This window comes from Aphanomyces astaci (genome assembly GCF_000520075.1).
Source record: "Aphanomyces astaci strain APO3 unplaced genomic scaffold supercont1.6, whole genome shotgun sequence".
NCBI lineage: Eukaryota > Oomycota > Saprolegniomycetes > Saprolegniales > Verrucalvaceae > Aphanomyces > Aphanomyces astaci.
The window spans coordinates 1623031-1647048 of NW_009798269.1; the positions used below are offsets into that span (position 1 = coordinate 1623031).

The window sequence follows — 24018 nt, forward strand, 5'->3', positions numbered from 1 at the left end:
CGTCAAAGAAGTATCGTCTTGGAAGCTTGAAGCTCAAACATGCATGAGTATACCTATTTTCTAGCGATTTGATTGGCCCAATGAAACGTAGTGCAATATGCATGACGTGTTCCCTATTTTCTTGAACAAATAGTTTCTCAAATTTAATCACTAAGGATTTGTAAGTGAAATTAATTAAATCCTGGCCAATTTGTTCAGGTGAGCTCAGCACGATGGCGTACAATTAATAGTAAGTAGTACGTCGTCAAAGAAGTATCGTCTTGGAAGCTTGAAGCTCAAACATGCATGAATATACCTATTTTCTAGCGATGTGATTGGCCCAATGAAACGTAGTGCAATATGCTTTACGTGTTCCCTATTTTCTTGAACAAATAGTTCCTCAAATTTAATCACTAGGCATTTGTAAGTGAAATTAATTAAATCCTGGCCAATTTGTTCAGGTGAGCTCAGCACGATGGCGTACAATTAATAGTAAGTAGTACGTCGTCAAAGAAGTATCGTCTTGGAAGCTTGAAGCTCAAACATGCATGAGTATACCTATTTTCTAGCGATGTGATTGGCCCAATGAAACGTAGTGCAATATGCTTTACGTGTTCCCTATTTTCTTGAACAAATAGTTCCTCAAATTTAATCACTAGGCATTTGTAAGTGAAATTAATTAAATCCTGGCCAATTTGTTCAGGTGAGCTCAGCACGATGGCGTACAATTAATAGTAAGTAGTACGTCGTCAAAGAAGTATCGTCTTGGAAGCTTGAAGCTCAAACATGCATGAGTATACCTATTTTCTAGCGATTTGATTGGCCCAATGAAACGTAGTGCAATATGCATGACGTGTTCCCTATTTTCTTGAACAAATAGTTTCTCAAATTTAATCACTAAGGATTTGTAAGTGAAATTAATTAAATCCTGGCCAATTTGTTCAGGTGAGCTCAGCACGATGGCGTACAATTAATAGTAAGTAGTACGTCGTCAAAGAAGTATCGTCTTGGAAGCTTGAAGCTCAAACATGCATGAATATGCCTATTTTCTAGCGATGTGATTGGCCCAATGCAACGTAGTGCAATATGCTTTACGTTTTCCCTATTTTCTTGAACAAATAGTTCCTCAAATTTAATCACTAGGCATTTGTAAGTGAAATTGATTAAATCCTGGCCAATTTGTTCTCAACAAATCGAAAATGTAATGCGTGGTGCAGTTATTGTCGCCCATATTTCATGTCATTTTCTGAATTATGACGAACATGATTCACAGCTCGTGTATCACTTTATTGGTGACCTCGTGCCTATGGGTGGTCGCAGCAGCGCATGCTCGACCCAACAGCTTCGACGCATGCCATAGCCTTGCATATGTGACAGTGGCGAATATGGTATTTAATACATCTTTGACGCCTACCCTACCTTAGGAGATAACATGTCGAACGCTCCTACTGTAGACAGTCGAAGAACTTGTGGGACAAATGACGCAAGTGGACATCGCGACCGTCCTCAACAGCGACATGACGCTCAATGCTACCAAGGTGGAGGCCATGGCCAAGCTCCACGTGGGGTCGTACTTGACCTCGCCGTTCGCCGAGGGTCCGGTTGGGTCCAAGGCGGGGTGGACGGCGACGGAGTGGCGCGCCTTGATCACGTCCATCCAGTTGATCCACGCCGTGCACAGCAAACACCCGATCCTGTACGGACTAGACTCTGTGCACGGCGCCAACTACGTGACAAACGCCGTCATGTTCCCGCAGCAGATCAACGCGGCGGCGTCGTTCAACCGCAAGCTGGTGCGCGACATGGGGGACGTCACGGGTCGGGACACAGTGGCTGCGGGGATTCCTTGGATCTTCGGGCCAATCCTGGACGTCCCAACCTCTAAGATGTGGGCACGCGTGTACGAAACGTTCGGCGAGGACCCGTACGTGGTAGCGGAGCTCGGGCGCGCCATCGTCCGCGGGCTCCAAGATAACCACACGATCGCAGCCTGCTTCAAGCACTTTATTGGGTACGCAGCCACCCCCACGGGCCACGACCGCGACCCTGTGACACTGTCCGACTATGACCTGCTCAACTACCACATGCCACCGTTCGTCGCGGCCATCGACGCTGGTGTGCTCACGGGCATGATGGGCTACATGTCGGTCAACGGCAAACCCATGGGGGTCAACCACAAGTTGCTCGTCAAGTTGCTGCGCCACGACCTTGCGTTCAAAGGGATGCTTGTCACTGACTGGGCCGTCATCAACGACCTCCACAACTTCCACCACGTGGCCGCGTCCGACCGCGACGCGGTGCGCCAGACGCTGTCACACACGTCCATCGACATGAGCATGGTCGCATCGGACACTCTCTTTATCAACCACACCCTCGCCCTCCTAAAAGAAGAAAACCAGCTTCACGTCGCCCGGCTGCGCGAGTCGGTCCGGCGCATCACGGCACTCAAGCTATGTCTCAACCTGTACGAGGTCCCCGTGCCCGGCAAGGACGTCGTCGACTTGGTGGGCGACGCGGCCAGCCAACGACTCGCGTACAAACTCGCGTCCGAGAGTATCGTGCTGCTCCAGAACGTCAACTCGACATTGCCCATCGCTGTATCCAGTCGTATCTTCCTCACGGGTCCATCCATCGCCAGTATCGGGAACCTCTGCGGGGGATGGAGTCTGGCGTGGCAGGGGCTGTCGTCTGACAACGCCTTGTTTCCGCACGGACAGACAGTCCAAGACGCGCTGCGCGTCGCGTGTCCTTCCTGCGCCATCGAAGCCATATCAGGGGTCGATATCCACGGCGCGTATACCGAAGATGTGCTGGTTAATGCAGTCAAGAAAGCCTCTCGGTCCGACTACACGGTCGTGGTGCTAGGCGAAGGGCCGTACGCGGAGAAACAGGGCGACATTGACGACTTGGACTTGCCTCGCGGTCAGCAAGAGTACGTCCGGGCGCTGGCGGCCACGGGGACCAAGGTCGTGTTGGTGTTGGTGCAAGGTCGTCCTCGCTTGCTGCGGGGGCTTCCGGACGTAGTCCACGCCGTGCTGAACGCGATGCTGCCGTGTGAGTTGGGCGGCACGGCCATCGCCGACATCCTCTTGGGGTCTGTGAATCCGAGCGGCAGGTTGCCGTTTACGTACCCCAAGACTATGGCGGACAGCGCGGTGCCGTACTACCACCGACAGAACCTCGGGTGCGTCGTGAACGAGACGTTTGGCGAATGCGAGCACGAGTGGCCATTTGGGGCGGGCTTGACCTACACGACGTTCGAGTACTCCAACGTGAGTCTGCGTGTGGCGGAGGGGCATACCGTTGATATAAATGTGACAGTGCGCAATGCGGGGTCGGTGGCTGGCCAGGAAGTGGTGCTGCTGTTTGTGCGTCAAGACACTCGCCAAGGCAACGTGCCTGAGACAAAGCGCCTGATCAAATTTGAAAAGATCCAACTGGGGGCTGGAAATGCACAAGTCGTTCAGTTCCGAGTGGGGGCGACGGATGTGGGCATTTACACAAACACGATTGGCCGCGGTCTGCACCGAGTTGTCACGGACGGGAATTACACGCTCATGTTCAAAGCAGACACGAAATGTAATTCGTCGATGCCCCAACAACCACTGTGCACAACGTTTCAGGCTAAGACTGTTTCCACGTCCAAGTGGGAATATTCCTCGTAACTGTGCTACATTTTTGATGTCTTGTCATGGCTGTGAAGGTTATTGGATTGAGTTTATAACACCAAAGTACGTATGACGATCAACAACGATTTGTCAGACACGAATGATGTTTCGATTGGATTCGCAGCTACTGTACGAACCTCGCCATCGTTCATTCATTGGCGTAAAGAAGTAGTCGACGGAAAGAACGCTCTAGCTCGGATAACGTCGGAATGTCAGTCTGCACTACTGTCGGGACATTGGTACTGTACTGTATGCTAGTAACCCAGCTCGACCAAGACTACTACAGTTTAGACTGAAACATGATTATGTTGCAGCGGCGCTGTCACTCTTGTTGGGGGAACTTGAGTTGTCGCAGTGATGTTGGTCGAGGTTGGGCTCGTTGGCAAAGGATGGATCGCTCGAAAACACGAACGACTGCCGCCTTGTAATGCTATGAGCCGTTTGGGTGGCAGACAGGTGAACTCCCTTGGCCTTTGAGTTGGTAGCAGATAATACATCGGGGTGGTTTGTGCTCGTGGTGGTGGTGGCTGGGTCGCCTATTGCCCCATTTTCACATTTAGCAAGCATGTGATGGAAATTCTACACTACTTCGTGCACTCTCCATTCTAGCATCACACGACTCGTTACGTAGTACAGTACCAAGTATTGTCCACAACATGCAAACAGTTCAAATCAAGGGCAACACCAAGCAGGTTATTTCTTCCCATGTAGTCAACAACATAGGCATAATATAACAGTTGAAGGACGTAACGTTACCGTTGGTCGCGTTCTCATTGAGGAGAAGCCCCACTTGGGTTTTGAGCCGCTGGATTTCTTTCCTTTGCGCGTCAATTTGCTGGCGATACTCCATCGCCGTCGCGGCGTTGATCACTCTCGACGCGTCTTTGGCCTGTTCGATCGCTCGAAACGGCAAGACACTGCCCACGACTAGACGCTGGGCGGTCAGCGCCGCCGACGCCGACTTTTTGAGCGGCGACAGGAAGCTGCCTCCTGGCTTGGCATCGACATTTAACTGCTGTTGTGGCAGTTTGGACTTCTTTTTGCCATCATGGGATTGGGTGGCCAAGTACAGCGCGCTCTCCATCTCTTTCACCTTGAGCTCAAGCGTTTTGTTGGCTTTCCTCAAATGGTTCATGTCCTGGAGCAGGATGTTGCCTTCCGTGACGGCTTCGCGGTGGCGGTGGTCGGCTTCCGCCTTGGCGTGGTGCAGCGCGTTCTTGAGCGTGCTCACGGATCGGTGCATAAACTGCATTTGCTTGCATGCTTCTTGGACCACTTCGCGGTTGTCGTCGCCGCCGAGGCCGGCCAGAGCCGCATGGGACTGGGGGTCGTCGTCGCCCTTTGAAGACGAGCTCAAGATGCTGCGGGTGCGCTTATCCTTGGGGGCCTCCCCCTTGACATATACAATGTACGCCTCCTTCACGGCGCGTTCGAGTTCCTTGGGGTTTGAAATCAACACAATCCGGGCAAATTCCCTCGACATGGCACCGATCTCAGACTCTTTTTTGCGCGTGATAAGGCGCAGGGCGTTGACTTCGTTCGTAAGTGCTTTGATCTTGATTTCCTTGGACGCCAGCGTTTCTTCGGCCTACAAACAACAATACAGTCATTTGTAAGAGAATTTCGAGCCCCAGAACCCCGAAACACCCCCAGTCTACTTCTCGACATGGACACGACATTGGGTTGCTTTACCAAGTCTTTTTGATGAAACTGGTCGACCATTTCCTCTTGCACGTCGTGGATGTGCGATTCGAGGCCAGAAATGAGTTTTTGCATCGGCGACTTTTCACTTTGCAGTTCCTCCACGCGGTGGTCCAGTACAAATCGAAAGCTTTCCAAGACCCGGTTGGATGCTTTCAGGCCTTGCACCGCCTTTTCCTTTTCGTCAATGCTGCCCTGCAGCCCGTCAAAGTGCCGCTCGTAGTTGGCCAGCGCCGTCTCCAGTTTAACCGTCTTGGCCTTCTCCGTGGACAAGAGGATGTCCCGTGCCGATGCATTCGCCTTGAGCTCTTGAATTTTCTTCTTGAGTGAGTCGATTTTGCTGTTTTTGCCCGTGATTTGCGTCTCCTTGATGGCCGTGTTCTGGCGCTCCACCGTCAACTGGCCTTCGTATTCTTGCTTGAGCTTTTGGATTTGAAACTCATAGTCTTCTTCCTGCTGACTCAAAATCTCCTCAAACTTCACGTGGTTGTACGTCAAATCTTCCTTCACCCGCTTGATCAGCTCCACCTGCCATGCCACAGCTTTATCATACGTTTTGTCAAACATGGATCTGCTGAACCTGCTCCTTGGCGCGAGAGTTGGCGGCGCGCCGCTCGTTCTCCAAGACGACCTTTTGCTGCTTGTCTTGCGCTTCAATTAACATGGCGCATTGCTGCCGCGTGGTCTCCATCTCTTCCGACAGCCGGTCGTACCGAGCTATTTCCATGGCCAGTTTGTGCTCGTATCGGTTTTCGAGTTCCTTCGTGTTAATGATCAATGAATGTATAATAAAATAATACCAAGTATCGAAAAATCATAATATATATTCCACGCACTTGCGAAAACGTAGCGTGGTTCGACTCTTTCTGCGCAACCTCGTCGCTGTGTTTGCGCAGGGAATTCTGGTACCGCTGCTCCAACTCTTCATATCTACATGTATAAACAAATAATGATATATGTATTATATATTGACAAGTATTATATATTTATTTACAGTGTTAAAATGAACAACAATATCAACCCCAAAACGCCCACCAATGTATATCGAACTATTCCCCCATCAATATCCACGATTCCACGCAAACGTCTATGCTACCGTTTATATTGTTTTGTTTATTCTAAGCTGGAGCGACATATATGGAGAATGAATCGACCACACAACCAAACGTACAAAGAATCGACCGAAGGATTTAACCAATCAGATTGCAGGAAACCATCATCCATGTCGAATTAGTGTATGACTTCAATTCGTGTGATATCAATCACCACCCGTTTTTACATACAAAAGTCAGTACAAAGAAGATATCGATCGATCGATTTGGCAAAGAATCAGCACAAGAGTCAACCAAATTTGGGGTAAAAGGACAGAATAATACTGTGAATTCGCTCTAAACGTCCAAAATTCGCGCGGGTTGTCGAATCCAGATTGAATCATATACTGGAGTTCTGATTGGTTGAATATACTTGTCCTTTCGAGCCAATCAAATTTAGATTAGCCAATAGCGCCGATTCGTCCACACAATACTGTATATAACAGACTTGGTACCGAATTCGCTCTTGAACTAGTTGTACTACCGAATCCACACAATACTGTATATAACAGATTTGGTACCGAATTCGCTCTTGAACTAGCGACCGCTCGCACTCTTCTTTTAAGAACCGCAGCCGGTCGATCCACTCGTTTTCCTTCGAGTGCAATGAAAAGTCCATGTCGCTCTTGACTTGTTCGTATTTTTGCTGGAGGTCGGTCAGCTGCTCGTTCTTGTCTTCGATCTCTTCGCGCGACACGAGCACCGCGTCCGTCGTCATGGCCGGCAGCTTGCGGTGCACGAGATCCACATCCAAATACCCCGAGTTGTCGTCCACACGAAAGATGCTCACGCATCCGTCGTCTGACGAGCTACATGACCAGTTTGGGTTATGTTTCACAACTACTGAAGATTGAACAATCAACCAACACAGCCCCCCCCCATCTTATTTGTTTGGTTTTTACTTTGGCAGAGAGAACGGGGACATCGTATGTATATACATAATACCTGATCAAGTACCGATCGTCGTCGGTGAGACAAAGCTGGGTGATGGGTTCACTGTGCACGGAAATGTCGTGGACGGGGGTCGTCTGAGCCCCCAATGGCCACGCAAAGACATAGACGGTCCCCACTCGAGTGGACACAAATAGCCATCTACAAGTAGACAAATATATATATATCATTTACACTTGGTCCATTGGAAGCAAAAATAGATTGGGTGGGGATTGGGATGTTGTTGTTTTGGACTGAATGAATATCACCCACCCATACACCCGCGCCATATATATTCAAATATATATATACACTAAACAACGAGATAGACTATCAGATCGCACCGATTCGACTTTGTCAAGGCAAGGTGGGTCAGGGGGGTGCCAACATCGACGCAATTCGCTTCTTCGCCGGCAATGATTTCGCGCAACTTGCCGTCCGAGCCCCCCACCGCCACGTACTTGGGGTTGTCTGCGTCGATGACCGCCGACGTAAACTTAGTATGTTTCACCACGAGCTGCATGTCATCGCAACGGTTGCCTAGTGCAAAGTTGGTGAGCAACGTTGCCTCCTCATATTTAAAGTCTCGTCGGACCAGTGTGGATGTTCCAGCAGTATATGGCTCCGTCATTGCCCGCCGAGTACAAGATGCTGTCGTCGATTGTCCACCGTAGGCATTGAATCACGTTGATGTGCCCCGTGAACGTGTGGACGAGGTCGCACTGCAAGTGTATACATACATACATGGTCATATACAAGATTGACATGGCAAAAAATATCACATCATTTGGACGTTGCCGTACCGAATGCGTGCGGTAAATGTACACGTTGAGGCCGGCGCCACAGGCCAAGAGGTGCCCGCCGTGGGCAAACTGGAGCACGTTGGCGGCTTTCATCGACACTTCGCGCAGCACGCGCAGTCCGTCTTGAAGGATGTTGTACAGCCGCACACGCTCCTTGAACGCAATGGCAATCTGGAACCCCGCGGGGTGCAAACTGATGGTCGTCGGCTCCTCCGACAGCTGCGCCACTACCTCGTACGCGGCCAAGTGGTAGTTCCACGACCGAATCGTCTTGTCTGTGCCGCATGTGACAATGATCGGCTTTTGCAGGCAAATGTCAAACGTCAAGATGCCGCCACAGTGTGTACCCTACATCATCCCAAACACCCCGATGACACACCGATATATATATATATATAGGAGTTCCATTTCAATGTCCAAAACATAACGATATGGGGTCGTCGGTACATTGGGGATTAAATCTCGGAATTCAGCGTGTGAGTTGTCTTGGACGATGTCGATGGAACCCATGGCAAAAGTCACGAGTCGCTGGTTGCTTGTATATGCCACGACCGTATCGCAGTTGGGCGAGATGGCCAGGCTCTCGATGGTCATGTCTCCGGCAGACAAGGCGCGGATCAAAATGAACGGGTCTTTCGGGTCGTCCTAATCGACGATTCAATGCATATGTACTCACTCCATATTATATGTGACATCATCATATAAGCAATCGCAATCGACGAGCGTGACAGTGTCACATTTTTATACGCTCCAGCGTGGGTACATTTCATTTGTACCGAAAATTCAAACACCCCAAAACACCCGGCGGCGCCCGCCAAGACAAACCCTTTGGAGCTGGCCGTGATGGTCTCAATCTTGCCGAGGGTCAAGTGGGCAGATAGCTGACTGAGTTTGGTCGAGTGAACAAGCTCGACGCCGTCGTCGTCGGTGGCGCGGAACGTGAGGAGGGTGCCTATCTCGGACACAGTCACGAGAAACTCGCGCACCCACACGTGGTCGACAAAGTGCTCTTGTTCCCGGATCTGCGGGATCAAGTTGGTCATGCGGAGGTCCCCCGCCGACGAGAGTGTCCATGCCCGCAGTACCATGGGTCCGGAAATCGTCACAAAGTTGGCGTTCACGGGGCAAATACGGATCCGCATGCCTCGCGACGGACACTGCGCGTGGGCGACCAGTTTCGACGTGCTCCACTTCCAGTACCCGATACGGTACGACGGCGCGTCTTCGAGCGTCGCGAGGGTCTTGTTGTCGGCCGAGAACGCCACCGACAGAATCGGCGAGTGCGACTGCGACGGCAACGTCTTGAGCCGCGACCGCGACGACAGCTTGTAGATGGAGATCTGGTTGGGACTCACCCCCAATTGGTCGCTGATGCTCTTGGAATACCGCACCGCCTGCTGCTCACACACGGCTAACAGCTCCTTGTTGGCAGACACACACATGCTCTGAACACTGCGAATCCCGCGCGTCGGGTGCAAGAACTCCATGGTCCGTCTGTCCAAATTGAACAGACACACGTGGTGGGCCGCGGGAAAGAGCAAGTGCGTGTCCGACCCAAACTCGACGTTGCTTTGGACGGCCCCGCGAACCCCCAGCACGAATCTAACGCATATTGTGACGCTGGAACGGATATATGTATATGTAGGGTTCGTACTCTGGTCGTACGGTGATCTTGTCGTTGACACCGCCATCCTCTCCGGCGGCGTCGCTGCCGGCGCGCCGTCGGTCGTCCATCGCCCTAACCAAATTGGATGTATCGGTTTCAAAACGAAACGGTCGGTTACAGCAAACCCTGAAACGCTGCTGCCGTTTAACCTGGACGACGTCTGCGACCAGTGTAATTGATACGTACCAGCGAACAATAGATGCATTTGTATTGCAATCGCAACAATGCCGTAACGTAAATGGCCAATTGATGGTGCACTTGAAAGAGACCTCGTCGTAGAATTCACCTTATTCGTCTCTTACAGTTAGAACGGCCGAAAGGTTGGGCATTCTTTTGCTTATTAATCGGCTTGTGAATCACTTTCATTTACTTCGATTTCCACTGAAATCAAGGCAAAATAGGTGGACGGTTTATCGTGCACGGTTTAAGCTTATGCTGTTTTTGCTTATTTTTTGGTGATTTCATTTTTCTAGTGATTCGATTGGCTATTCCAAAAATCAAGTAATTCCATTGGCCATTTTGAGTGCACCTTAAACTGTCCCATGCCCCATAAACTGGCCATCTACACGTTAGACTCACCTTGTCATAATTGTAGTGTATATTGTGCTATAAAACGGAAAAATGGTTGAGAAATATATTAAGATACCATAGGAACAATCCGGAAATGATTTATCCGGACACTGTGGCGGTTCTGGGGCCTCGACGAAGTTGCCATTTCCCCGATCGTCATGAAGTTTCCCGTTCGTCCTGCTGCGTCGTCTACGCTCCGCCGCGCGCTGTCTACCACGGCGGCGGATGAGACCGTGAAGCATCCCAGCTGGTTCCTCAAGCTTGTGAACAACAACGACTACGACGTCCCTCGTTTGCCGGTGCCACAACTGAACGACACACTGGAGAAGTACCTCAAGTCTGTCCAGCCGCTCATTACGCCGGACGAGTACAAGGAGCACAAGAAACTCGTCGAGGACTTTGGCTTGGGCCAAAACCGAAGTGTGGGCCGGACGTTGCAAGACGACCTGATCAAGCAGGAGTTTGTGAACGCCATGGGGCGCGCGTACCCGTTCAGCTACATCGAAGCGTGGTGGGATGCCATGTATCTGGGCGGGCGGTACCCGAATCCCATCAACGTCAACCCAGGGTACGTACATCCACGCACCTGCCCCCTCCATACTTCTCCCTCATCACGACACGATGAGCAGGTACGGCTTGGTGAACGAACCCGCGGGCAGCGTTTTGGCAGACCCGCTCACGCGCACGTCGACGATCGTCGTGTCGGTTCTCAAGTGGTTTGACAAGGTCAAGTCGGGCACATTAGAGCAAGACCCGAAGCAGTGCATGGCGGCGTACGCCAAGCAACTGGGCACGGCCAAGATTCCTCAGCCGTCGATGGACGTGCTCAAGTTTCACCCGCGATCGGAACACATTGTGGTGCTGCACCGCAACGCGTTCTACAAGGTGCAAGTGTTGGACGGCAAGAAAATCGTGTCCCAGGAGTCTCTGCAAGCGTCTCTAAGCCACATTTCCACCCACGGCGTGTCCGCTTCCACCGCCCCCAACCTCGCCGTGCTCACATCTGAAGACCGCGATGTGTGGGCGGCCGTTCGCTCCGACCTACGCCAAGAGCCCGTTAACCAAGCCTCCCTCGACACTATCGACTCGGCGCTGTTCGTGCTCGTGCTGGATGACACGACGTACACGGACGACTCGGCGCTGTCCGCCGCGACCCTCCACGGCGACCGCGGCGCCAACCGATGGTTCGACAAGCTGCAGCTGATCGCCTACCCCGACGGCCACGTGGCCGTGAACTTTGAGCACACGTTTTCCGATGGCACCAACTGGAACCGTTGGCTGCATGAAGTGTGGCACGACGTCCACCAGACAGACTCTGGGTACGCGCCGCTCGTAGCTGCTAAAGGGTCTTTTGACACGCCGCCATTATCCTTTACGTCGCCGCTCGCGTTCTCGCTCGACGCGGCCGCGCACAAAGCGATTGAAGCCGCCGAGGCCCGCGCCGCGGCCGACACGGCCAACAACGAAACGCACTTGTTGCGGTACAAGGGCTTTGGCAAGAACACGATCAAGACGTGGGGGCTGAGCCCGGACGGAGTGGTGCAAATGGCGCTGCAGCTGGCGTTCTTCAACCAACACCACCGCCTCCCCCCGACCTACGAGTCGTGCTCGACGCGCGGTTTCTTCCACGGCCGCACTGAAACCATCCGGTCGGCGACGTCGGAGGCGCTGCGGTTCGTGTCGGCCGTCTCGTCCGGCGCGTCGGTGGCGTCCCAGCGTGAGTTTCTCGTCAAAGCCGTGGACCGGCACGTGGCCAACGCCAAGGAGGCGCAAAAGGGGCTCGGCGTGGACCGCCATCTGACGATGCTCAACCACGTCGCTGGTACGTCGGGCGTGTCACATGACTTTTTAACGTCGACTATCCGCCGCAACGCGACCAACTTTCAAATCTCGTCGAGCAACGTGACGATGCCATTCCTCGACTACTTTTGCTTTGGCGCGGTGGCGCCCACGGGCTACGGCGTCGGCTACCTCATCCAGAACGACCACCTGCCCATCAATATCACGAGCTTTGTCGATTGCCCCACCACGTCCAGCCCCAAGTTTGCCCAAGCACTCACGGAAGCGTTGGACACGGTGCACGCCATCGCCCAATCACCCAAGTAGATGGAGGAATCATCGTCTCCTTTTGACAACCTCTGTGAAAGCAATAATAGTACATGGTCACGTGTGTGTGTTTGTGTGGATGATATCAAATCCGCCGAGAAATAAATAAAAATTAGGTGAAGTACACCGACTTGCACATCTGTGAACTACCAGTACAGCTGTATACTAATAGTACTTCATGATTTATGCTGTTTATAGTTCGAAGTAGGGTACAACGTAGTACTAGTAAAAAAGATATTATTAGATTTACATAGAAAAATAAAACAAATCGAATAAAATATAATTGAGTCCCGAGGTCGAAACAAAGGTCGATATTTTGGCAATTTCGAACAAATCGGCAAAAACTGAAAAATTCTCTGGATCCATAAGTTGGAGAATTCAATATTTTACGACATATCGCGTTTTTCGCCAAAACATACAAATAGAGGCGTCTTTTTTATGAAAGTTGACAAGTTTCTTTCGAAATTACTACTATTAATAGTAGTTTGAGTGCTTGGAACCAAAGGTTCGAAGTATAAATTGGGCAATAATATAATCAGGGACTAGCTTATTCTACTAGTATATGTTTCGCATATTCTAGTGATGACATCCTCGTAAAGTGTATATTCTCATGGGACAAACAATATAATGTTTGGAACAAGGGGTGTGTTTGCTGTTTGTTTATTCATAGCTCGATTTAAAATGCGCTACGAGCTGGTCACCTCGCAGGTCGACAACACCTCGGAGTTCGTGAAAGCTGTCGACGAACGCGACCACATCGGCCACGACGCGCCGCTTGCCGGCGGCCGTGTGGGGCTGCACGGCCTTGAAGCAACTGGGCATTTTGTGCTCGAGCATGTCAAATACCCTCGAGAACACGGCCTGCATCTGCAGCGGCGGCAGCACCGGACTTAGCACCTGGTACAGCTTGACTGTGTTTTGTGCAATGCCTTTGAGCGGCGCGGTCGGGAGCACAAGGGTCGGGTCATCATAGTCGACATCGCGGTCGATATGCTCGAGAAATTGTTTCATGATTTGGTCTTCAACGATGCTGATAAACTTGCCAAAGATCTTGCTGTTGTGCTCGACATAGTCTTGCAATACCTTGTCCAAGTCGTCCAGCAGCAATTTCTGGCGCTGGGTGAGCAACGCCGATAGCTGACACTTGATGTGCGGGATGTACGCGACGATCACCTCCAACGACTGCGATGCCAGCCCCAAGTGTTTGGCGGAAATGCTCTTCAAATTCGCCGCTTGCATCGCGCCAGCACCCAGCACCAGCTGTGTTGTCCTCGAATTGTACAACTATTAATAACAATTAGTATTATTAAAAAAGATACAATCATATTTGTTGTTGGCATACAGTATATATACTAACTACAACAGGGGACACCGAAATTTTATGGAAGCACAGAATATTATTATGGCCAATAAGATTTGAATTTGTAAAAGTCATTTTGTGATTCGCTAGAGATTTCCATCGAAGTTCGAAGTTATTCAACCAATCATTTCCGATGAATTGGTAAATTCGAAGTAGCAAGTGTCGCTTAAAATCGGGTCGCCCTCTGTACTCCATTGGAGAAAACACATAACACTATCGCTGCTCGAACAAGGCAATCAATAATGCATCATCGCACTATGAACAGTCTAAAGCAGTACTTCAAAGTATTTTTTTATTTGGATCTAAACCAACGAAAATTCTACTATTCCATGGTTTTCGTACATATCAAAAAAGCAATGAAACGATGTGAATTTTTTTTAATCGATATAAAAAATATAATATATAATATATATAAATACATATCCTTTCGAGCGCGTTGGCATTGAACCATGTTTTTTCCTACAATCCAATGCGAAAACTCTCAACGGATTGCACCCACACACACACCCACACATATATATTATATATATATATGTTGATCGCACAATACGCAATGCACACCTACATATATATATATATATACTCCTGGACAACTTACCCGCAGGATTTCCGTCGTTCGTTGGAGTACGTCGGTGGCCAACACTGGGAAATTCACGGCCAAACTCAAGTAATTCATCACAATCTCCATCGCAAGTAGCACCGACCACACCACTCGAAACGATGCAGTGGGGAGCGTCAGCTGTTTCAACGGCGCCGCCGTGTCGGCTCCGACGCTTTGGTCATGCGATAGCACGAGCGATACGCCCTTGCCGGTGGCGACATCGACGAGGGCGGCATGCCTCGCCGCCGAAATCTCGGCATTTTTCCACAATTCATGGTTGAGGGTGGACACGAGCTTGGTGGTTTGGGCTTGGTGATACTTTTCAAGGAAGAGCTTGAGTTGGTTGAACAAGGCGCCGCGTAGCGTGTAGTCGGTCTTGCCCGTCGATTGTTCGATCTGTACCACGAACGCCATCGTGGCGTCATATAGCGACCGCAGCTGGGGCATGGTATAGTTGGCCTAGTCTCGGTCGATGGATCAGTCCTCATATATATTGTCGATTTGATACAAATTTGGGGAGGGGGTGCAATCGAATCGCGCCGACCAAACCGATCCACAATCGATCGGATTGGTGGTTGACTTTCATTGAGAAATGGGTTTTGATTGGCTAATAATTTTGAGCTCATCTGAAGTAGCCAATCAAATCGATTTAAATTCCACCGAGAAACCACGAAATTATTCACTGGAAAGCAAACACAATATTGTGGTATATTTGGTACGAATTATTTCCAGACCCCGTCGAATGTATATCTCGCCGAATTGAATCAAGAATCGACGTGATTGGCTACTCCATTTTTGAGTGGGGATTTGATTGGCTCGAAAGGACAAGTATAGTCAGCCAATCAAAACTTGCAGCGTGATTCCATCGTGATTCGACATACGCGAATTTTGGAAATATATAGCGAATTTACAATATATATATATATATATCGTGTTGTTTTGAGTCGGGTATCCATCCTCGTACCTGGACTTCTTTTCGCACGCCAAACAGGTTGGACACACTGCGCTGTGAGAACTCGCACGTTTTCCGAATCGCGTCTTCCAGTTCTTTGATGATTTTACTCGCCTTCTTCTTCTCTTGCCACTCGCCCAGTCGTTCTGACCCTCCTTCATCATGCACGCTTGCATCTGTGTCACAGTCTGGCGACCAGTCGGCGGCGGCAGGCGCATCCCGTCGTGGCTCTGACGTGTCAGCAACGTCGTCGTCGGACTTTGCCGCGACGTTATACATGTGGGCTAGCATCGTCTGGACCGACATGGCGCGCTGTAGCACCACCAACAAGTGCTCAAAGATCATTTGCACGCAGTTCAAAAACTCCTCCGAGCTCAGCGCGCGCAGTTGCGAGCTCACGTCTGGCGCCGCGGGGTCGGACGACGACGACGTCGCGATGGTTTCGCTGACCACAGTCTTGACCACAATCTTGATCTCGTCCGTCATGTGACCGCGGTACTTGGCCATGACGTCGGGCACGAGGTCGACGCGGAAAAGAGCGTCCATGAGCTGCTGCATCTCCTCTGTCGTCTCCTTTTGCTTGAGCTGGAGGCGCTGGTACGCCAACGACGACGGGGGCTGGGTGGTAGAATTGTTTTTCTGTGCCAGTGTGGCATCAAAAAATGGCCAGTCGGGGGACGTCACAACCGACGTGAACCGCGCCGCCATTTGTACCCCGATAAAGCTCCGGTACGCAAGCAGCTTGTCGCCCACCGCCCGGACGCAGTGGATACCCGTCATCTGGTGAATCGTCGTCAGTGCTCGGTCGATCACGTCGAGCGCGCCCGTGTAGTCGTGGCCGTGCACAAGTGCCTCCACGCTGCTCTCTGTGTGCTTCAAGTCTTCGATCTGGACCATCAGCTCGTGCAAGTCGACCAGACGTTTCTGTTTGCGATGCAGTTGCAAGATCGCAAGCGATTTGTCAGCCAACGAATTGCGTAGCCGGTCCATCGTTGTCCTACACACGTATATATATATATCATACACCACAGACAGTTGTATATTATATATATTGTCAAGTCGATTCGAAATATTTGCGAGTGGGGGTGCCGAATCAACAGAATCAACAGAATCATGGCAGACAATCGATATATATACATACGACCAATCAAATCCCAGATATCACGAATCAAGTAGCCAATCAAATGATCCACTCGTTCGATTCCAATTCAACATTGAATTCGCGTGTGCATGCATATATGGAATTCGCGTGACACTTACATACAAAAGTCAGCATAAACATTTATATTGATCGATGGAGTTAGCATCCAAGTCCAAATTTGGGGTAAAAGAAACACAATATATATATATATATCGGCATATAGCTAGAGATAGATATCAAAGTGCACTGTACCGCAAGTGGCGCACTTGGTCACAGGCTTGGGTCACGCGTTTTTGCATATCCCCTTGACTAGTCGACGCTTCGAAGAACCGATCCGACCGCGACGACACTTGACGAAGCAAACTCACTTCGACACGATCCAAGTACCCAGACAACTAGAATACCCAAACCAAACAACGGTATAGTCATGCACAAGCATTGTCGATAAGGGCCATTTCGTTTTGAGGGGTTGGATATATCTTGTAGCCATACAGACAGTACACTGTTCGAAGGCTACCTTTTCCTGGGATACTTGGATTGAATCGGTCGCGACGACAGCGTCAAAAGTCGCGGGGTTGGTCAGATCGAAATCGGGCTTAAAGTACAGCGAGGGTACGGCTTGAAAGCACAGCGCTACGTCCTCTACAGCACACACACACACACAGATTCAACCACGCTCCATAAGGCCATACGATGCAGGTTCTTTGAAATGCAAGTAAACATTTATTTATTTTTTAGGTTTTAGAATAAATTATGCCATGGAAGAGCGAGCATTCGTCGCATATATATAACTTCTAAAGCAAGACAATACTTTCTCTGTTCCAGGTTACTGCCGACATTTACTTTGACACTGACAATCGAGCCGTCACTCAATTTGGGGGTGAATGATACTTTGGGAATTGCATGAATTTTCGCAAAAGATTGGTTTATAATAAGGAATTGTAAGCCAATGAAATGTCATAAATGTTCGATAGAAATTGAAGAATTACAGCCAATGAAATGCAAATGTCGCCAGTAACTTTGAAATGTCGGCAGTAACCTGGAACAGAGAAAGTATATTGTTGTGTTTAAACTAGAGAATGATGCATCGACACCACCAAATATGGTTCATTCGATATATTCGAAATTCGAGTGTTTGGGTGCTGCTCAATCGAATGACCAGCAAGCACCCAATCGGCAGACAATCGATATATCGACCAATCAAAACACAAAACATGAATCAACTAGCCAATCATTAGATTATCCACTCACATTCGACCAATTCAACACATCGAATTCGTGTGTGATTGAAATTCGTGTGAATCTGGACAATTCTTTACAAAAGTGTCAGGAACAACACAAAAAATCGATCATCGATAGATAGATTTGATATACAAATTTGGGGACGGGGTGCAATCGACCAAACCGATCCACAATCGATCTGATTGGATGAATTTCATTTAGAAATGGGTTTTGGTTGGCTAATAATGTTCAGCTCAACTGAAGTAGCCAATCAAATCGATTTAAATTCCAACGAGAAACCACAACACAATGAAATTATTCACTCGAAAGTACAATAGATAGATTTGGCAAAGAATGAATGTACGGGTAAAACGACAGACAATAAAGACTGTATCTCATTTCCACAGCGAGGTTACCACCACCGCCACGAATGAATCCCATTGGTCAAAAGTACATACATAAGACAGATATAATCTGCAATAACATTATTCGATATACACAAGGCATAACCAACCACAGCACATACAGTCCTCACACACACATATTCATGTAACATCACGCAGTGTCACATATGTAGCGAACCGTTGGCCGCTTGGACAGTCGGGACGTTTGCCGACGCAAGCTGTTCCCTCACTGGCCGCTCGTGGTTTTTCGCGTACAGCGCGCTCGACTCGCTCAGGTTCTTCATGTACCCGTCAAAATCGCGGCGGCTGATGGTCGGCAGTGTGAGCATGGCCGAGAGGACAGCTTCCGTCTCCCCGGGGAGTGTGAGGGCGTCGAGCAGCGCGTCGCCCCAGTTGCCGCCGCGAGGGTTGGACAGGACCGAGTGGAGGTTGTGCCCTGATACAGCGAGAAACTCGCGGGTCTCGTCCGACACGTCGTTGGACGTAGAGTCGTTGTCCATGTCTGGATGGTAAAAACCTGAAATGTCGGTTTTCGACGATGCAAAGAGCTTGGGAAAGTCGGCAGGCATGAGCATGTCGGCGGCCGACGAGACCGCCGACCCCGCCGCGGACGTCATCACGCCAAGGCCTTTGCCGACGGGGGCCATAGCCGACCCGACGACCGACCCGGCCGCCGATGTCATGGCGCCGATGCCCTTGACCGGTGCCATGATGACAGACGCCGACGTGAACGCGGATGTCATCTTGGACACAGACGAGGACGCCGACGACATCATGCCGCGCATACTGGACGTCGGCGTCGTGGAAGAAGACATTGGCGGCGGCTTGGATGACTTTGAGAAGCTGTGGTGACTGCCCGCGGACGAATTCGAGTCGGTGGAGCGAATGGTGGCGGCTGGCATCGTGGGGTCGATGGATAGGTTCCTCGAGGATGAGGATGGCGTGGCAAACGGATTCGATGATGGTGAAGAGTTGTTGGATGCATGTCCAGACTGGGTTCGAGGGGCCGAGGGAGGGGGTAATGGATTCGCCGATGGTGTCTCGAACGGATTCTTCGCAGGGGGCTCTGCCGACAAAGACGACGAGGCGGCGAATGGGTTACCCGCCGTTGTAGATGTGATGGGTTGCGCGATGGACGCAAACGGGTTCGCACCCGTGGTCGACGAAGGAAAATCGCTTGTCCGCGCAGGCCCAGAGTTTGTTGGCGTTGGCGGAGCCGAGGACTTCTTCCCAGGCATGAAGCTCGAGAGGAATCCAGTGGTCGCTTTCATGGACGAGGATCAGGGAAGCTGCTACGAAGTGGTTCACGCAACGATGTGACTCGACAAGGTGTAGCGCCGCTATGATTTCATGCAAGTGGGAACCGTCAAAGGCATTCATCCGGATATCCGGATAATAAGAGTTTCACACGAAGGACTGCTTACTGTTAACAGCCAACACATGGTGCACATGCAGTAGTAGCTCGGTAGCTCGCTTGGTTCAAAACACTTAGTACCATCCGAGCGGGTTAACACGATAAATTACCTTTGTGGCAGTAGGCTCAGCCTGCCATCGATACCTGTAATCTCGCAGCGAACACAAGGCGCAGTTCAACCGAGTAGGCACCACGGCCAGCGACGTCTTGGACAAACAACACGGCAACGAATCGGCGTTCAAGGACGATTCCCTAATCGTGTGCGCAACACGAAATGTATTGGGGTGAAAGCAATGGTATCATAGAGGTACAGTATCCACTTGGAATGGGCATGCCAAGAACAGCCAAGGAGTGAGGTGATCTGATGGACAAATGAAGCTGAATTCACAGTCAACACCTCGGCATTGTGCCATGCATCGCTTGCGTCCTTCCAGTCCATGGCATCTCATGCAGCCGCAACACAAATTTCATATCAGGCTGTTGTGGTCATTGTGACCAATACAGCACGAAGATCAGCGTTCATGCCAGCTTCCTGTGCGCGACGCAGCCCACTCACTGGGCAGCATAGTTGTTACGTTAACAGTAAGATTAAAGTACTGGATTAAATGCCTGGTTTAAACTAAAAACCTAAAGTTCAAAAATAAGTGGATTAAAGGTTCAGTAAAGTTGTCATTGAAGCCGACATGAGCCAGGATGTCTACATGCTTCGCTGCAACTAACAGTAAGTGCTTTACAGGTGGCTGCGGGAAATGATCAACTTTACAATCCTCAAACGAATGGCAGTGCATACATAGTTCATCATCACCATACAACGCACTAGAATCAAATCGAGTTCAGCCTGAGGAAGAAAGAAACGTGCACTACTTTTAATTGCCATTTTGAAAGATTGGCATCGTCCTCAATCGATTGCGCTGAGTTGCTTGACTCCACACAAAACGGTTGCATAACTCTTAAAAATACTTCATGATATTTAAATGTTAGAAAATTATAACATAACATAGCAATGTATGCTATAAATTATAGCTCAAGATGACAATAATTGTTTGTCATCTTTCACGGTATATTTGAAGTTTTAGCCCAAAATGCGTCTTTAATGTGCTGCTTCGTGGCTCAGAGATCACCGATCAACGCAAGCACATGGTAGCATGTACAACAGCATTGATACTACGTAATAACGAGGCATGGGCGGTGTTACGATGTTTATTGCGGGATATAATCACACCCAAAGTAAGCTATATTTCAGTTTTTGGCATGTTTGAGGTCGGGCGTAGAATGTTTGCACGTGGTTTTTGGCGTGCATGCATGAGGTTATATTTACAGTTAGGTGGTGTATTTGCACGTGTTCCGTCAGTCTACGTGGACTAATTTGGACGATTTGAACGTGGTATAATTTCCGGTCAAAAATAGTTGCATGTAGGGCCGATTCAGATACAGGACGTTTTTCTATTGGCCAATTCAGGTATATGAGATTTTTCTATCAATCGTTTTTGCATTGTCGGTTAACTGTAAACCTAAAATGTGGCACGTTAAATCTCAATTGTATGCGTTTTATTTCTACAATATCCTTCGTCGCCAAAATCTACTGGCCCTATACAAAAATACCACTTGGTTTAAAGTCTACTACGTAGTATTACCTGACCAATTCGGTGCTAAGTTTGATTTTGAGACGTAACAACGACGAGATCTGTCAAAACTACGCTGTTCTCGTTTGAGAAATGGTGATGAAATAGCAGCCAGACGGTTTGTGAAATGTAGCTACAGTCGGTGACGTGCACCATATATGTATACGTAAACAATCATTGATTTGCGAATTTTGATTGTTGTTTGGAGCATATCTCGTGCAGTTTTTACTTTACTTTACAAATTGAACTTGGTAGCTGCATTTTTATAATCCTTAGTCCAAGCTCAATAGTTAGATTCAAACACACGTCAATTTAAATGTTTGGAATTGAAGTAATAAAATTGTAAAGATGTCCACTCCAAACAGTAAATCATAGATTTGCCGAAATTTAGACTTGATTAAAGTATTGCGAATGGGCTGAGCAAACGATACAAATATCTATTTATACAGTTACTATTCGTTTATAAAGTAATACATTATCATAGGTTTAACGTACCTCCAAATAAGATTGAAACTCTATAATATAATTTCTGGAATAGTATTAACTCACTAAGGGTTTCATTGTTGCAGTCGCTAGTTATATCCAATCATATCAATTCTGACATTCTATTGGGCAAGAAGTTCGGCAAATCAATGATTGTTTACGTTACCCGGTAGTGTTTCGTAGAATACAATTGTGTAGTAGCGTATTCATACTAGTATTGTATAGATTGTATAAAAACAACGATGGATTTTATATGCCACACTTTGAATCGAAGTAAATTATTTACTTTCAACTCTGATTGGCCTATATAAGCTCGAAATTCGATTTCAATGACAAATCAAACCTACTGGTTTGTAATAGCTCAGTCTTATTGGCCACAATACATGGATACAACACATAAACTTCGGTGTGGCTTAAAATCCATCGTTGTCTGGAATTGCATTATTAGGTTTGAGAAATGGACTTCGGCTGAGCTATGAGAGACAGTTCTTCGCCGATACGTTCACCTCAACAAACCAAGTTTGTACAGGGAATCGTCGAGTCCAGGCATGCATTCTTGTTAACGTTAGACTGCGTATACAGTTTGGCTTGCTAGCTTACCGGTGTTCACTGGGATTGTACGGAGGTCAGACCCCCGCAGATAATACTGTATACTACACTGTACTGTTAATAGTACTATTAGTATGCAGCAACGCTATTAAAAGTAGTACATTTCACTGGTCAATATACCTTCAGATTGTATTCGCACTATTAATACATTAGTACAGCTACTATACTACAGCTATAGTACTATTAATAGTACAGTATAGAGTATTCCAGCATGAATATTTGTAATCCAAGGGTTTGTCCCAACGGCAAAACCACACAAATTGCGGGGATCATTGAAGTTGATCACGGGTTCCAAACGTGAGACGAGGCAATTGTATTGTACTATACTACCGGTAGTACTACATAATCGTAGTACTATTAACAGACTGTAAGTACTACTAATACGTAGTACAGTACTATTGTAATAGTACTGTTCATACTATTAATATAGTATGATGTTACAGTAGCAAAGTGGAAGAAAAAAGCTGCCGATTGCCTTTGATTTTGGCGTTACGCTACCACCAACCATTCTCTCAAAGCATCAAACGACACCCCTGAACCCACAACGTGGTAGTAACCGGTAGCAGTCCAGCGAGCGCCATAGACTAGACATGTTGAGGACGATTTCATTGACAGCAAATCATGTTGTCGTTGGCAACGTGCCACGACGGTTTTCGTGGGTGACCATACCGGTATGTGGGTGATTTGTCCACTTTATGGTCCTCCCTCCGCCAGCAGGAGAAAGCGACTGCAATTTACCACATCAATTCAAATTAACAGTAAATACTAGTACTGGTGATGTTGTTCGTTGCCAGTGGCGTCCGTCCGGTGGCATTGACAATCTGTACATGTACACATTCGTGCGGTGCAGAAGTTTGTGGCCGAAACGTCCCATGGGCACATTCAATGTTGAAGTGGTGGCCCAAACCACGAACCAGATTGGAGTGCTCGCAGGCGGTGGCACCATATGCGTTGTGAAGGAGACCATGCCAACACCCGTCACGTTCCTTGACACCCCAAGCTCCGAACGTTTAGAAACGAAACCAAGGATGAACAAGGGTGCGTGTATGCATGGGGGCAGGCAGTGTCACCAACAATGTGACGTACTGTACCCGTAAGCTTAATGTGGACAACCTCTCTGCCCTGCCTCGTCTCGAGTTTCGTGGTAATTCTACACATTTATGCAGTCACTGGCGCCAGAAAAATTCCGTGAGAGCAATAGTTCCACTGTAGCTTACGTAACCGTTCCCCATCGAACGAACCAGTTGCCTTGTAGCCTCGGAGTCCCTGGAGCTCTTGTGCGGCTACCCCGGGGTTAAGTTGCATCACCAGTGGTTTGCTATCGGTAACCACTGAATTGCACTTACTATTAACCCCTAACGTTAGCCGAAATGTGTTGTTGTGGTTTACACTGCATATGACTATGACATAATAATAAAAAGTGAAAGAAATACAAAAGCAACAGTGGACCTGTTGCTCTCAGGGAATATACTGTACTGCTGGCGCCAGCATTACGTGGTCTGTGTGCCACCTCGTTTCAGAAGATTCTCAACTTATTGGCCCAAAACGAACGTTGAATTTGTTTTATGTTGGCTGCAATATCCGCAAAAACCAAACCAAGCTATATTCATGTAAATATATTTTTTCTATATTATGTACCTCGAAGTACTAGTCCAAATGTCGTGAAGATCACACACTGCGTGTGCCGCAAACCTTGC

General features: G+C 48.7%; 4 protein-coding genes across 4 annotated transcripts; 2 read left to right on the forward strand and 2 right to left on the reverse strand.

The window, feature by feature from the left end:
- Positions 1 to 1452: 1452 nt before the first annotated feature.
- H257_03895 (hypothetical protein) lies at positions 1453 to 3644 on the forward strand (the record flags this gene model as incomplete). The annotated part of the gene is made up of 1 exon (XM_009828194.1): positions 1453 to 3644. The coding sequence occupies exon 1, from the start codon at positions 1458 to 1460 to the stop codon at positions 3642 to 3644; it is 2187 nt and encodes a 728-aa protein (XP_009826496.1). The 5' UTR covers positions 1453 to 1457.
- An 89-nt stretch (positions 3645 to 3733) lies between these two features.
- On the reverse strand, positions 3734 to 9919 carry H257_03896 (hypothetical protein). The gene is made up of 13 exons (XM_009828195.1): positions 9827 to 9919; positions 8949 to 9774; positions 8620 to 8817; positions 8173 to 8520; positions 7965 to 8091; positions 7714 to 7909; positions 7385 to 7531; positions 6961 to 7248; positions 6185 to 6278; positions 5929 to 6108; positions 5340 to 5876; positions 4404 to 5235; positions 3734 to 4183 (listed from the first exon to the last, which is right to left on the reverse strand). The coding sequence occupies exons 1-13, from the start codon at positions 9904 to 9906 to the stop codon at positions 3951 to 3953; spliced, it is 4086 nt and encodes a 1361-aa protein (XP_009826497.1). The 5' UTR covers positions 9907 to 9919; the 3' UTR covers positions 3734 to 3950.
- A 619-nt stretch (positions 9920 to 10538) lies between these two features.
- Positions 10539 to 12650, forward strand: H257_03897 (hypothetical protein). The gene is made up of 2 exons (XM_009828196.1): positions 10539 to 10976; positions 11038 to 12650. The coding sequence occupies exons 1-2, from the start codon at positions 10567 to 10569 to the stop codon at positions 12512 to 12514; spliced, it is 1887 nt and encodes a 628-aa protein (XP_009826498.1). The 5' UTR covers positions 10539 to 10566; the 3' UTR covers positions 12515 to 12650.
- A 495-nt stretch (positions 12651 to 13145) lies between these two features.
- Positions 13146 to 19550, reverse strand: H257_03898 (hypothetical protein). Its single transcript, XM_009828197.1, has 6 exons — positions 18372 to 19550; positions 17086 to 17210; positions 16821 to 16963; positions 15440 to 16424; positions 14473 to 14934; positions 13146 to 13798 (listed from the first exon to the last, which is right to left on the reverse strand). The coding sequence occupies exons 1-6, from the start codon at positions 19462 to 19464 to the stop codon at positions 13175 to 13177; spliced, it is 3432 nt and encodes a 1143-aa protein (XP_009826499.1). The 5' UTR covers positions 19465 to 19550; the 3' UTR covers positions 13146 to 13174.
- Between the last annotated feature and the right edge of the window lie 4468 nt (positions 19551 to 24018).